Source organism: Amblyomma maculatum, chromosome 5 (genome assembly GCF_055883805.1).
Source record: "Amblyomma maculatum isolate TAMU_Amacu chromosome 5, ASM5588380v1, whole genome shotgun sequence".
NCBI lineage: Eukaryota > Metazoa > Arthropoda > Arachnida > Ixodida > Ixodidae > Amblyomma > Amblyomma maculatum.
The window spans coordinates 33,318,783-33,334,425 of record NC_139348.1 but is presented as its reverse complement, the minus strand read 5'-3'; the positions used below and the strand labels follow the sequence as shown (position 1 = coordinate 33,334,425).

Genomic DNA, 15,643 nt, shown 5'->3' with positions numbered 1-15,643 from the left:
ATTTCTTTTGCTTTGGAACTACCTTAGTAGCAACTTCTTGTATTATATCACGAACATCAGTCCACATCTCTTCGGGCTCTCTGTCTTCTAGATCTAATTCTTGAAATCGATTCCTCACTTCCACAGCATATTCTAATGGAATTTGATCCAGATCATACCTGAAAGGCCTTCTAGTTTTCTGCGTTTTCCTCAATCGAAGCTTAATTTTGGCAACAAGAAGCTGATGATCGGTGCCACAATCGGCCCCAGGCCTTGTTTTTACTGCTTGTATAGCACTTCTCTATCTCTGCCGGCAAAGAATATAATCGATCTGATTTCTGTACAGACTGTCCGGTGAAGTCCATGTGTACAGGCGCTTCTTGTGCTGTTGAAAATGAGTATTCACTATGGTCAGGTTGTTTTCTTGACAAAACTCCACTAGCCTCTGCCCAGCATCATTTGGCTCGCCAAGACCGAACTTGCCTATAATTCCGGATATTTCTTTACTCCCGACCTTAGCATTCCAGTCTCCTATGAGAAAAACGACGTCTGATGATGGGGTGCAGTCTAAAAGGCATTGTAGGTCCGCATAAAATCTCTCGTCAGCTTCTTCAGCAGTAGTGGTCGCTGCATAGACTTGGATAACTGTTATGTTGAAAGGGTGACCTTGGATCCGAAGTGAAATCATTCGGTCGTTTTTGGGGTTGTACCCTAGCACTGCTTTGCCCATTCTTCTGTTTACTATGAGAGCGACCCCATTCCTTCTCTTGGATTCGTGCCCACAATAAAAGACATAATGGTCGCCGGAGTTAAATTCTCCCATTCCGGTCCACTTGAGCTCGCTGATACCCAAGATATCAATGTTCAATCTGTCCATTTCTCGCTTGACGACATCCAGTTTACCTTGCGTCATAGATCTTACATTCCATGTTGCTATGTGATATATCTCCTTGCAACATCGGACTTTCCGGTCGCTTCCTGACACATCCACAACTGAGCGTCCTTTTGGCTTTAGCCCAGCCGCTTCATTCATCCTGGAGCTACTAGGAATCGCCCTTTGTTCATCCCCAGTAACATGTGGGACGCCTTCCAACCTGGGGGTTCATCTTCCGGCGCCATATCTTTATTGGTATTGTGACTGGCCATAGGGTTTTCTTGGCAGGAAATACTGGAGTAGGTTGCCATTACCTTCTCCAGTTAATCACATTTTGTCAGAACTCTCTGCCGTGACCTGTCTATCTTGGGTGGCCCTACACAGCAGAGCTCACGACTTCATCGAGTTTGCAAGCCCCTCCGCCACGACAAGGCAGTGATCCATGAAGGAGAAATTATTTAGCAGTCGTAGGCAAAAACTGTATGCGGTTCGATATACAGGAATGACCTATACATCATCAACACGAAGAAAAATTCCACCAAAATTTGGTGTCTATGGTCCTTTAATGTATAGCAGTTAGTAAGACTTAAGATGTGTGTAGCTGCATTTCACCGAAGTCTACAGAGCCTGCTCAAAATTGAATTTTTTTCCTCCTTTATGCCCAATTTTAAATTGCTCTAGGCCATTCGCCTTTTTCACAAGATGTGGCATCCTCTGGGAGTGGTTGAAAATTCACCTGCTACTGGTTGAAAACGTCCTCGTGAGACGCAACCACCTGTTGAATGGTGATATGTGTTCTTGAGAGCTACCGCCATCTGTCGCATACACTTGTCACGAATATGAACTGCGCATGGCCTCCGAGATCAGCTCCGGCTGCGCCCATCGCAGAGGCCAAGAACTGCGCATGCGCAGCAGCGGCTGATGGTTTGTTTTCAGCCAGGGGAGATGCACATAACGACCTTGTGAAAAAGGCGGATTGCCGTGACACTGGGATTGGCAAAGTGTGTACTCGTCAATGAATTCAGTGACTGGGTGGGGGCCATGTGAAGCTGTTGTTGCTTATTCTTGCCTGTGTAACTCTATGGGTGCCTTCCTACTTTTTGTTCTCCCTACAGAAATTACTCCAGCTGCGTGAAAGCCAACTTGTACAGCAGCGCGAGGAGAATGCTCAAGTGCTGCACTCTCTGCAGCTGGCAAAGACGGTTAGTAATCATGTCATTGTTCGTATATTGGTTATAATGGTGTTTTCTTTTATGAGCTGCCTTGAATTAACGTTGCCTCCCTGTGCCACCGTATACAGTCGAACCCGGATATATCGAACTCGAAGGGGATCGCGAAATGGATCGATATATCGATAATTCGATATACAGAAATCGGCTTGTGACGGCACTTACGATGCGAAAAAACGATACCGTATTTGTCGCGTAATCAACCCACTCGCATAATGAACCCACCCTCCACTTTTGTGCCCGAGAATTTGACAAAAAAAAAAAAATTCGTTAAGGCCAGCTCGCTCACATGCAAGCAACTGAGCGATCTCAGCGATCTCAGCGACAGAGCGAAAATTTTCAAACTTGTTGGAACTGCGTCCCTCTCGCCGCTGCTCGAGCCACCGCGGCAGCCCAGAACAAGGTTTCTGTGTCGCCGCGGCCAGAAATCGCGAGCATTTTCGCTTGCATGTCGATGGCGCGCGTCAGTCCGTTTTGGTCGTCTCATCCACAGCTCATTGGCAGCATGCCAAGATGCTGCGCAGCGATAACATCAGGGCGCGTTTATCTTTTGATAGCTCCTGCGGTGGCGGAGAGCGAACTTGGCAGAGTGCCCGTGATGGCTTGATTGCACAAGCCTGGTTCGATTTATCACGCCGCGCTTGAGGCGAGTGTCATGATCGCAGCAGCTGACTGTGTGCTTTCGCTGATTCATACATGCAAGGATAAATGATAAAAATAAATAAATAAAATAAACATCCCAGCAAAAAGAAAAAAAAATACCTGCCGCTTCTTAACGTCCACAGCCGCCATATCTTACGCTACGCCGCGCGTACAGCACAACGATAAGAAAGGATGACTCTCGCAAAAAACAAACAAACAAACAAACAAAAAAAAAAACAGAGAGCTGCCGCATCTTATTATCCGCAAGCGCCATAGCCATGGTAGAATTAGTAGCCACGTCCGCTGCCGCGCCGCCGCACGCAGAGGGTTCGCAACACACGCTGGAGAAAGCGTCCGACGTCTGTCTGAAAACGGGCTGAGCTGCTTGGCGCATGCGTTGCTCGTGCTGAAGGAGAGAGATAGCTCGGCAAAAGAATGGGCACACCCACGCACATGGCTTGCAAACGTCATATGTTGGCGCGTGGGAAATGACAACTGCAGATGCGCGCGCCTTTGGTGAATGGGCGCGGCGCTGCCCAGACCAGCCGTCGCCGAACTGTCCCCTCTCATTCCTTCCGCGCGTGGCTTGAAAACGTCACGCGGTAAACGGCCAAGGGTGATGAGATCGTCTTTGGGGAAGGCACACTTTTCAGTGCGTGGTGCGGACTTGATATATCGAACGACCGGTGAAATTGAGTTCGATATATGACGCGGCTTTCCTATACTTTTACATGGGATTTTCAAGGGGATATTTCGTGAGTTCGATATAACCAAAATTGGATATATCCGGGTTCGATATAACCGGGTTCGACTGTATTGCCAATTATGAGTCGACCCCCCGACTTGCGGAACCTTCTTAGTAGAAAAAAAGTTTGACCCCGAATTAAAAGTCGACGCTAAACCGCACTGTGGATAGCTCACCAAAAATTCAGAAGACTGTGTCATTCGAAGATATTTATTCGTACATGAAACTCCTTTTGCGATTCGTCATCACTCACAAGAAGGACGCAGTTGCGGTCATCTGAGCCACTGCTGCTGCTGGCCACCGGAAGCGGTGGTGAGGTGCCGCACTTTGAAAAATTCCCTAGGGACCTTGTCGGTTGGCAGTTCATAGCAGGTGTCGTTTACCCTTTTGCCCAGTTGGTGTCTGCTAGAGCAGTTAGAACGCGCCGATGTGGAATTTGAATGGCTTGTTCAGCGCCACGTCTAGTGGCTGAAGGATAATTGTAAGTCCATCCAGAATAATGACCAAGTCGCATCCAGTGTTTGCTACTGCTTTCTTAACTCGGTTAGTGATGTGGCTGTGGAAGGCATTCAGCATGAGCATACTGCGAGGTTGCAGCAGTGCACCGGGACGCCTGCACCACATTAGAGGAAACAACTTGAGGACAGTGTCATCTTTAAATAAAAGCCTTTTCATTCACCCACACGATAACCTTGGGCGAAAACTTTTTCTTTTTTATTCATTGGTATTGTTTTCCTCTTGTCCAAGAAAAAGGGTGGCAGCTTGTGCTTATCAGCTGTACAGCACAACATCATCATGAAGTGCATGTTGCACGCAGTCAGCAGGCGCTCCCTATTCGTGGACACAGTTCTCTTACTAGGCATGTCAAACCAGACTGGAGTTTGGTTGTTGCCGGTTTGACCGAGCAGAAAGGATTGTTCTGCTCTCTCATTATTTACATAGCACAGAAAAGCACTTTTTTCTCTCCATATACTTCACGTAACTTCTGGCACACAGTCGTGCGTTTCCTGAGGTTCAGGCTGTTTCCATCTCATAAAATTTGTTACCCATTTCTGGGACACCTTTATACACATCTCCATGACGGCATGTGCCTTCATTTCAGTGTCTTTATAGTAAACACTCAGACTCTTGCTTCTTTGCTCGTGAACCCAGTCTCGAACCTCATCTTCAACGGCAGGGTATCGTCCAGACTTTGGTCCATTAAAGGGACAGCGTGCAGTGGCGAATGAATTTAATGTCATTTCCATCGAATGACATTTGTTTGCTGTCACACGAGAAAATGTAATGACATTCAGTGAAAACAACATTAAGTACTGAATGAATTTGAGGAACTCATTCAAATGTGACTAACGAGGACATGTGTTATTTCGGCACCAGAGGCTCAGTGAGAATATACACCCAAAATAAACTGCAAAAGTGCCGTAGGCATTATAATACTACCGTGCATCTATAATTTTGTAGCTAGTCAATAAATTATGTGAAACATGCCAAATAGCATCGCGAAAAAAAAAAAAACTACAACCCTCGCTACCAGCCTGCCAGCCACCGCACTCAGCGCGGGCGGCAATGGCCGTGGCTGCTGCAAACCTTCGGCGCAGGTACAGCGATTCCGTTTCGCCACCGTCAGAAAAACATGTTAAAATCTGCTGATCTTAATTAATATGCGGTTGAATAAAGGAATCAAAAATAACCTTTACTGAGGATTGTTGATAAGCAACCAGAGTAATTTTCTGCTCACAGCTCCGTAGCAGCCGCAGCACCGGTGTGAGGCAGCTCATCCAATCTCGTGCTGTACGTAGTATGTAGCTCTGAAGCTAATGCGTCGCCGAAATTACACCTTCCATTTACTGTCAGAAAATTTATGACACAATTGAAATTATAATATGGCAGTTCCACGAATAGGCAATTGACTATTTCCAAAGTGCCATCTGCTGTGGCTTCGATGTGAAACCGTTTAGGCCTAGTGACGACCAGGGCGTAGCGCACAGCCAGAGCGCCGTCGTCCACCGCTCTCGCGGGCAGCACCGTTTTGGTAAGGTCGCGGGATCCGGTGCGGCAAGAGATGCGATTTTGTAGCCTGCTTTTTTGATGAGGCTGTGGTCCGGAGTTTTTCGATGGGCATTTATGCAGAGCTAGCAAACGATCTTGCGATGACAGGACTTGACGGGGCTGTGGTGCGCTACGCCGTCGGGCGATACTCGAAGATTCTATAGAAACGTCGTCAGTCAGTACACTAGATGCTGCCTATATTACGTGTTGTACTTGGAGTGTGCAAAGTGTCATCATCATCATCCTCCTCAGCCTGACTATACCCACTGCAGGCGAAGGCCTGTCCCATATTCCTTCAATTAACCCGGTCCTGTGCAAGCTGCATCCACATGACCCCTGCAAACTTAACCTCATCCGCCCACCTAATTTTCTGCTGCCCCCTGCTCGCTTTCCTTCCCTTGGAATCCAGTTTGTTGCCCTAGGTGACCATCGGTTATCCTTTCTTCGCGCTACATGTTCTGCCCATGCCCATTTCGTCTTCTTGATTTCCACTAGAATGTCAGTGACCTGAGTTGTTTCTCTGATCCACTCTGCACGTTTCCTATCTCTTAACGTGATCCCTACCATTTTTCTTTCCATAGCCCTCTGCGTTGTCCTCAATGCAAATGTACAAAGTGTACATTGTTGAAACAATTTGTCCGCTTTTCACACCCAGGCACCAATGCGTGCACGTTTCCTACCTTTTCGTAAACAAACGCAACTGGTGCAGTTGCTAACTTCTTAAAGGGTAGTCGTAATCAACAGGTTGGTTACGAGTCATGCAAGACATGAATATGAATTTAAAGGCTGCTTTCGTTGGTAGCGCTAATCATTTTCGCAACATATTGAAGGCACACCAACATTTGTGTATCCATCGCAATTGCCATCATTTGCAAATGACCTTAGTTTTGGTCGTGTAGCAGCGCGTCGAAAAAATGATATTAAACTGAACGAATGTCATTCGATGGGAATGACATTAATTTTCCTGTGTGGCATGGGTATAACAGTAAAACCTCGTTAATTCGAACTCGGTTGATTCGAACAGACGCTCGGGTCCCAGCATGGCCCTGTGTATTTCAATAGGAGAAAACGCCCGATAATTCGAACATGCCAGTATCCACAACGGTTCATTCGAACTAGGAGCCCGTGGCTCACACAGCTCCTCGCAGACAGAAGTCGCCCCATACCGTGTACAATGCGCAGAAAGATTACTAAAGACGCAAAAAACAAAATCTTTCAAATCTGCCCGCGCGCGAGACGAGGTGCACACTCGACAGTCACAGCGAGCATTCCGGTGCATGCCGTAGCAGGTTTTCGCTGCCGGGTGCCGCCAGGCTCCATGGCTCCATCACACCAACGGTCCGGCGCAAGCTGTTGCAGGTTTTGGCCGCACCACGGTTGCTGGGTGCGCTTTTGACAAGTCTTTTTTCTTTTTGTCCTGCGGTCACGTTGTGTGCACAACGTAGTTGTCGGTGTCGTGTATTTGTTCGTGCCGCGGTGGTCCAAGTTTTACCGTTTTCGTTGCCTCACCGTTTTGTCAGCGACGACTCATCGATTGTGACAGCTATGGCAAACCGCGGTAAATACACTGCAAAGGAACTCAAGACGAAAATGGAGATTTTGAGTGAGGTGGAACGTGTTGTCCTATCCAAGACGGATATAGCCAAAAAGTACGACATCAAGATGATCACGCTGTCAACGTATCTCAGGAACAAGGAATCGATCAGTGCTGCCTTTCGTAAAGACGTTATGGAGTCCTCTCGCAAAAGGCTATGGATGTCGGCCCATCCCGAAGTGGAGAGTGCCGTAATGGCATGGATAAAAGAAGTACGCAGCCGGAACATTCCGTTAAGCAGGACCGTAATTGCTGCGAAGGCTGCAGTCTTTGCCAGCCAAATGGGCATCGGCGAGTTCAGCTCGTCGGAAGGCTGGCTGTCGCGTTTCAAGGCACGTCACGGGCTGACATTTAGAAACGTTTGTGGGGAGTCGGCTGAAGTCGACAAGGAAACGTGTGAACAGTGGGTCTCCAGTGAACTGAAGGAACTGCTCGCTGATTATGCGCTCAGCGATGTATTTAATGCTGACGAGACGGCGCTGTATTTCAAATTGCTCCCCAACAAGACCGTCACTTACAAAAGCGACACTTGTGCTGGCGGAAAGAGAAGCAAAGAAAGAATCACCGTCATGATGTGCGCAAATGCGACGGGCGCGTAACGGTGCCGCTTGCTGGTGATCGGCAAGGCAGAAAAGCCTCGCTGTTTTAAAGGCATCAAGACGCTTTCTGTTGATTACACCGCAAACAAAAAGTCGTGGATGACACAGGAAATTTTCACCGACTGGCTGCGCAAGCTAGACAGGAAATTCGCTGCACAGAACAGGAATGTTCTCATGTTCGTGGACAACTGTACAGCTCATTGTGACGTGAGTGGACTGACAGCAATCCGCTTGGCATTTTTGCCTAAAAACACGACTTCTGTGCTCCAGCCTATGGATCTTGGAGTTATTCAGTACTTAATAACGCTATACAGGTGCCACCTCCTAGAGAGACTTCTTCTTTGTTTGGACAGTGGCAAGTCGTACGACATCGATTTGCTTGGAGCTGTCCTCATGCTGGTATCATCGTAGAACACCGTCAAGCCGGAAACTATCAGAAATTGTTTCCGCAAGTGTGGCTTCGGTGACGCCCCAGAAGCATGCAGCGCGGAGGTAGCGGAGGCTTCGTCTGATGATGACTCCGGTGTGCTTGACCGTGGCTACGCGGCTTTGTCGGAGGGTGTCGCCTTTGAAGCCTACGTTGACGTTGACAACGGTGTGGAGACGTCTGGGCCCTTGAGTGATGAGGATATATTCGCGGCTGCATGTGCTCCACAGGGCTCACGGGTGGCGAACACGGCTGAAAGCGATGAAGAGCTTAACGAAGGCGACGGTCCGGTGCCACCCCCTAGTGCATGTGAAGTAGCGTCGGCGCTCGATCTCGCTGCATGATACTTCTCCGCCGATGAGAATTCGGATCCTGCGCTGGAACTCTTGGGCAAGCTGCAGTCAATGCTTGTGGAGTCACGGCACAAGAAACGCAAGCAAACGCACATTACCGATTATTTTTCCGTGTAAATAAACATGTTTTGAAGCTCGCTACTCACACCATTCCGGTTCTTGTTTGTGGCGCATGACTGACCGATTAGTCCCGTTCATTCGCCGTTGCGGCTCGATTGCAAAAATTATCGGAATCGCCCTCCGTAAACGTGCGGTAGCGCCTAGCCCTCTTTACTCATGGTAATGAGTCAACATGTGGGCTCGGCCAGCACGTTGGGCCACGATGGTGCTCATTCCAGTGCCCGACTGTTAATTCGAACTCCGCTTAATTCGAACAATTTTCTCGGCCCCTTCGAGTTTGAATTAACGAGCTTTTACTGTACTCTTCCAGTTTCTCACTCACTTTTTCGACACATGAAACTTTCACCCTGCTGCAACATTGTTTTCCGATTCTGCGCAGGGGATCACTTGCTGCTTGAAAGTCTCGCTGTATTGTTGCCGAGGATGGGGTGGCATATTGGGGTCTGCTGACAACATAAATTACACGCACCACTGATGGTCATTTATCTGGCGCTAATGAAGTGTAACGCACAAGTGGTGACAAGCGATGAAAAAATCGCTTGAAGATGCTTCTGAGAGCATGTGACTGGCCACGTAGTTCGGGATTGGATTGGATCTGAGGCACGGTGTTGCCACTTTTTATGTGAATGGCCACGTTTCATCTACAAAACGTTTCTGACATATGGAAACAAAAATTTGGGGCATGTCTTTAGATAAATTCCTGTTTTTTAAGCAGCCGGCTTTCGTACCATCAAGGCTTTTGCCTGGGCTAGTTGGTTCATGGCTAAGTGACGAAAGAACGGTGTGAAGAAACTGCGGAGAAACACTCACAAACTTGTGTTTTTGAAAATCAAGCGCTATACACACACCTCATAGACTGGATCACATGGTGTGATTGATGTCCTGGTATTGGTGTGTTATCTTTTATTTCAAGGGCCCTTTGCTTTATCATGCGGCCAATCACACCATGTGATCCAGTGTGTGCAGAATTTATTGTGCTCGATTTTAAAAAAATGGACAGCTGATAGTCAGCGTACGTTCTGTGTTTGCGTGTTTTCTTTTGTCCCTGTTTTATCGCGCTGTCCTTTCGTCACTTTCATGCCATGTCCGACAACTGTTATGGAATTATGCTTGAATGCTTGTGATATCACCCGACGCAGCTCGGCCAAGCACAGCTTGGTAAAAACTGCTTATGACCCCATATATACTAGATCGAAATCATAACTCTGCGCATAGGTTAACTCAGATTATCGGTCGACCTCTAAACTTGGAAGGTGATAATTTGAAGAAAAGAAATATCGACTTATAATTGCCAATACAGTCGACAACTGATTTTTCGAACACCCAATTTTTCGGACATGCTTGGTTATTCGGATTTTTTCCCTGTCCCAGGACATACCTTATAAAATTTCGGACACTGTAGGGAGAGCTATTCGATTTTTTGGACATTCCAAGCGTCAGTCGGGCCAACTGCCACACATTTTGAGTGGTGTCGCTGCCATCTTGCTTGTTTCCTTTTTCCTTCGATAGCCTCGAAACCGGTGCTGGCATTGCGTACCGCTCCTGAGCTATACTGACGCTGGATCGAGGCTATATTATTTGCCTAGCAGCTTCAGCTTTCGAAACAATGTCGCTGCTTGCTGTCAGAGTGATTTTTTTCTTTCTTTTAGCTTGATCACTTTGACTGCCTGTTCCTCTGTGTGTTTGTAGTGTTTCACTTGCGTTGCCGAGCATAGCAAGTAGGCCTAGCTGTGGTCGTGCTGATGCGAGAACTACGTTCTGTCGCTACTGTGGCACATATTGAATTGAATCGGCTTTAGTTTTTCAAGAAGCTGGTTCCAAATTTTATAAGGAGGGTTTCTTTCTTGGAGGGTTTCTTCTTTCTTTGCGTGCAATGCGGCAGCCAGAAGGCACTCAATGGAGTCGGTGTTGTGATCCAGGGGTTGTTGGTGGTTGTGTGCCTCGACAGTGGGAAAACCTACTTTGTCGATTTGCTTGGAGCACTTAGTATGCTCGCCGATGCGTGGAGGTCGGTGGCACCCACAACGCTGCGCAATTGCTTCCGCCACGCGGGATTTTTGCTGAATGACGAGTCTGCTGCCTTGGACGAGGAGAGCGTCGTCGAGCAGCTGTCGGGCAGTGAGCAGCTCATTGACGACCTTCGCACTGTCGGAATTCCATCGAGCGCCCCGTTTTCAGAGTTCACAGACGTGGACCACGAGTTGGAACTGTGCGCTGGGTTCACCGATGCAGAAATTATTCGCCAAGTGCTTGCGGAGTCTTAAGAGCGACGACAACGATGACTCACCTGCAGCAGCGCAGCCGACGCAAGCTGAGCTGATGCAATTCGCTACCCTTTCGTTGGCTTACGGCAACACTACGACTTGCGCCGAAATTCAGGCGGACCTGTTAGCACGGAAGCGAAGCGTGGTGCAGAAAAGTATTCATGACTTTTTCCGGCCTCAAAGTGAATAATAGGCAATATTTTTAGTGCACATTTGTTTTTTCAAACTGCCTGATTTTTTGGACATTATCGCGGTCCATTGACAGTCCGAAAAATCGGTCATCAACTCGGGGAGTGTTGTGGGGTCTGTTTCTAGTTTCTGTACAGCTGGTTATGTGTGCTTTGTAACAGCTTCTTCCTTTGTATGGGATCTTAATACAGCAAGTGACAAGGAACTTGCAAACTCGAAAGCAGTGATTTGTGCATTTTCACCTGTGAGTATCGTATTTGCCCGAATGTAATGCAAAGGTGCAGGTATGAAACAAAAGTTGGGTAGGTGTTTACAGGCAGGCATGGCTTTCCAGTAGCTCATCTGTGCATATTGTGTCTTCAAGTCTAATCAGAGCATGGCAGTTGTTACCATTGTTATTACGAGAAGCTTTTTTTGCCCCTTCCTTTTTAGGACATATGCTTTGGAGAGCATTAAAGAAGACCGGCTGGTAATATGCTCTATGCCCCACCACGTGATCGGGAGTGCTCTTTTGAGGCCTCGTTGTAAAAATGAAACTTCTCTGGGTGTGCACCTCCCAATCGTCAGCAGCCATTCTTGGCAGCACTTATACATGAGTCTTTGTCTTATGAATGGGGTTGTCTGCAGCAGCACTCGCGATTTTTAGCGATTATGCGGTGCTGACTCAAGCGACATTTTGGGAGGTTTCCAGCTGTTTTCCTCGGCTTTTTTAGCACTCTGAGCAGCGCGGACCGCCTTCCCGGCACACATGATGGTGGTCCAATAATCTATCAGTCAGAAAAATTGATGAACTTGAAAGAATCATTCTTCTATGAAAAATTGAATTTAAATATCGCGACCTTCACTGCTTGCCAATGCTTCATTTATATCTTGGGTGATTGGGAGTTATGGCATACCGGTACGCATGCGCTAGCGTGATCCAATTCAGTCAAACCCGGATAATTCGAATTTTGGTTATGTTGACCTCATGGAATATATCCTTGAAAATCCCATCTAAAAGTATAGGAAAGCTGCGTCTTATATAGAACCTCAATTTCACCGGTCGTTCGATGTATCGAACTCCGCACCACGCACTGGAAGGTGCGCCTTTCCCAAAGGCGATTGCATCACCTTCGGCCGTTTACCGCGTGACGTTTTCAAGCCACGCTTGGAAGGAACGAGAAAGAACTAAAGAACTGGTTCGGCGACAGCTGGTCTAGAGCAGAGCTGCGCCCTTTCTCCAAAGGCGCACGCATCTGCGGTGATCGTTTGCCTGTGCCAGCACGTGATGTTTGCAAGCCATGTGCGTGAAGGAACCAGAGGGAACCGGTTTGGCAATGGGCGATACGGAGCTGACGCATCCAATGCAGCCGTGGTGTTCGAGAGAGGGAAGTTGATTGAAAACGTCTTTATTTACAGTCTTGTAGACTATGTGGGTGGGCCGCCTAGTCCGGTAGTCCACTGGATATTGCTGCCGCGCTGGCCGTCCCCACCAGCCAATGCTGACGATTATGCGGGAGAGGAGAAACAATGCGATAGAGTGAAGCGCAAGGGTGTGCCCATTATTTTGCAGAGCTGTCTCTCTCCTTCCTCTCTCTTTTCCAGTCTTCGTTTGCTGCAGCACTCACTACGCATGTGCTGACAAGCCAGCTCAGCCCGTGGCAGACAGAACGTCAGACGCTTTCTCCAGTGTGTGTTGTGAACCCTCTGCACGCGGCGGCTGACGTGCGATCTCGTGTCGTCGTGCTTTACATGCGGCATAGCGTAAGCTATGGTGGCTGCGGGTGTTGAAAAGCAGCAGAATTTCTTTTTTGTGTGTGTGTGTGAGTCGTCCATTCTTGTTGTCATGCTGAAAGTGCGGCATAGCTTCAGCTAGGGCGGCTGCGGACATCAAGAAGTGGCAAATTTGTTTTTTCTTTTTTTTTTTTCCGGCGGTCGTCCCTCCTTGCCGTGTTGAACGTGCGCCATGGTGTAAGCTATAGCTGTGAACGTTAAGTGGCGACAGATTTTTTTTTTTTTTGCAAGAGTTGTCTATCCTTGTTGTGCTGAACATTCGGCGTGGCGTAAGCTATGGCGGCTGCGGACTTTAGGAAGGCAGATTTGTATTTTTCTTTTTTCCTTGCGACAGTCTTCCATCCTTGTCATCGTGCTGAACGTGAGACGTAGCGCTGCGGAGTTAAGAAACGGCAGATTTCTTTTTGCGAGAGTCGTCCATCTTTGCATCTATGCATCAATGAAAACACATGGTCACTTGCATTCATGAAACCGGCTTTTAGCATTATTTGCTTCAAACTGCATTTGCGGCTATCACGCTTTTCAGTGATTTTGTGACAGTGGGCTGCACTTGATCCAAGCGCGGTATGATAAATCGAACCAGGCTTGTGCAATCAAGCCATCACGGGCACTGTGCCAAGCTCATTTCTCGCCACCACACACCCGTGATGCTATTGCTGCACAGCATCTTGGCGTGCTGCCACTAAATGAGCTGCGGATGCAACGGCCGAAACGGAGGGATGCACCACTAACGCGCCTGTTTTGTTTTTTCAAATTCTTGGCGGCAGAAGTGGAGGAGGCGTTCATTATGGGAGTAGGTTGGTTACGCAACAAATACAATATCATTTTTCACAATTGCAAGCAGCGTCTCGAGCTGATTTCTGTATATCGAATTATCGATACATCGAACTACTTCGCGATCCCCTTTGAGTTCGATGTATCCAGGTTCGACTGTACAGCTGGCAGTACATGTACACTGACTGGTCCGGACGCAGCAGTCATGTGCGCTGCCGGGAAGCTTGCAACTTGCTCAATATCTCCGCATGCGCAGTGGCATCCTGCAGTAGTGGATGTGCTAAGCTATAACCACTATAACTCTCCAGTTAGACAGCCTCAGCCAGTCATGCTTTTGTCATGTCTATGCTACTTCACAACTGTAATGCAGCTGCAGTTCATGCTTATGCCGCGAGTGAATGCATGTGCCATGGAAGGCAATAACATTCAGTTTCCATGGGTAGTAACGGTCAAGGAGACTGCTAGATGGAAGTCACGGGAAAAAAGCGGCCTACGTGAATGAACCGCCCTGCTTCCACCCCACTGTGCCCCACTGTGCCCCACGGGCGGCGGCACCATCGAAGGTGCGTGGCGGATGATGCTCATGTTTCATTTTCAGTTTGATCACAAGCGCTTTGTAGGTCACTGCGATGACAATGAAGAGCTACCTTTATGCCATTGCCTCAAATGGCAATGATGAACAAAGAACCAAGCTAGTCTGTCTAAATGAATCTGCTTAAATCCAAGCTGGTGCCTTTCATGGCCACACAAAACAGATTGGTTGTGACAGTAATGTCTGCTTACATCTATCATGCCACAGAAAACGAGCCTTCAGCCGAAAAATGATCTCTACAGTACTGCTGGCGTCAATTCCAGAAAGTTGAACTTTGAAGAGTGTGGCGTCATGACAATGACTTCACCTTCCCATGCTTGATGTCTTGCAGAAAATAAACCAGCTGAACAGCCAATGCCAGCAGCTGAGCAACAGTCTCCGCGCAGAGCGCACCATGCACCAGGCCGAATCGCAGCACCTGCAGGCCCGCCTCGAGGGGCTGGTTGCTCCTTCCGGTGTGTACGCCTACATGTCTCTCATTTGTAAGCATGGAAAGCTCATGGTGATATGCAGCACTGCCACCATTGCAATTGCCATGTTGAATCCATTCTACTGAACACCTTCTTTCTGAAAATTTGAGCCCCGAAAAGTAGGGGTATGAGAATATCCGAAATTTTGAATAATTTTCTGTTGTGATAGTATTTGAAGTTCAGTTAAATTTTCAGTAGTTTTCTAGTAGTATTTGCTATTTGGTTCAAGTCGCACTGCATTTGTGCAATGAAAATGCATTTTGATAACCTTTAAATGTTTAGAAATTACGAATTTCTGGTGGTCTGAATTGGCAGTGAAAAATAATGACATTTCCAAGGCCAGTTTCTTGCCCTTGTCACATGACTTGGCTTGCTCTTGCCGCAGAGAAGTATGAAATGTGTTGAGGCCCATCACGGGACTTGCAGTCTAGCGAAACTTGTATGCAAGGGGTGGGTGCCGAGTTTAGGGTCGATTTTACAATCAAAACTTCATCTCCATGTATCGCAAGGGAGCACGGTAGGGATAGTCTCGCTAGCATTGCTGCCCAGGTCACTGCTGGTCTGTCTGTTTCGTGAGCAGTCTTGTTACATTTTGCAAGCACATTGCTTCGCATTTAATCACCCTCTGATGTCACTCCTCCAGTAAGGAGGTATTCAGTAGGAGTGCATGAACACTCCAATAGCAGAATACGAATTGAATAACAAGTTCGCAAATTATTTCGATCTGTGAATTGAATACAGTTGAATCCCGCTATAACGAAATTCACGGTGCACGAAAAAAAATTCGTTCTCGCGGAACTTCGTTATCGCAAAAATTTGACGTGAAACGCAGAAAGAATTGCCCAAGCAGCAGCAAAGGCGTTTAATGCCAAAAATCTGTAAGCTTGGTTTGCTTACGCTTCACGGCGAACAACGCCGTCACGCGATTTTCGCACTCGGTCAGCAAACCCATTGCAACATCGTCGTCTCG

The 15,643-nt window shown here is 47.6% G+C and overlaps 1 protein-coding gene across 1 annotated transcript in view; it reads left to right on the top strand.

Annotated features, from left to right (window-relative positions):
* Positions 1-15,643, top strand: part of osp (myosin phosphatase Rho interacting protein outspread) — a 183,299-nt gene that overhangs the window by 154,923 nt on the left and 12,733 nt on the right. The window contains exons 22-23 of the mRNA XM_084603580.1: positions 1,969-2,055; positions 14,535-14,658. Of these exons, the coding sequence (XP_084459706.1) occupies positions 1,969-2,055; positions 14,535-14,658 (211 nt within the window). The remainder of the gene's footprint in view (positions 1-1,968; positions 2,056-14,534; positions 14,659-15,643) is intronic.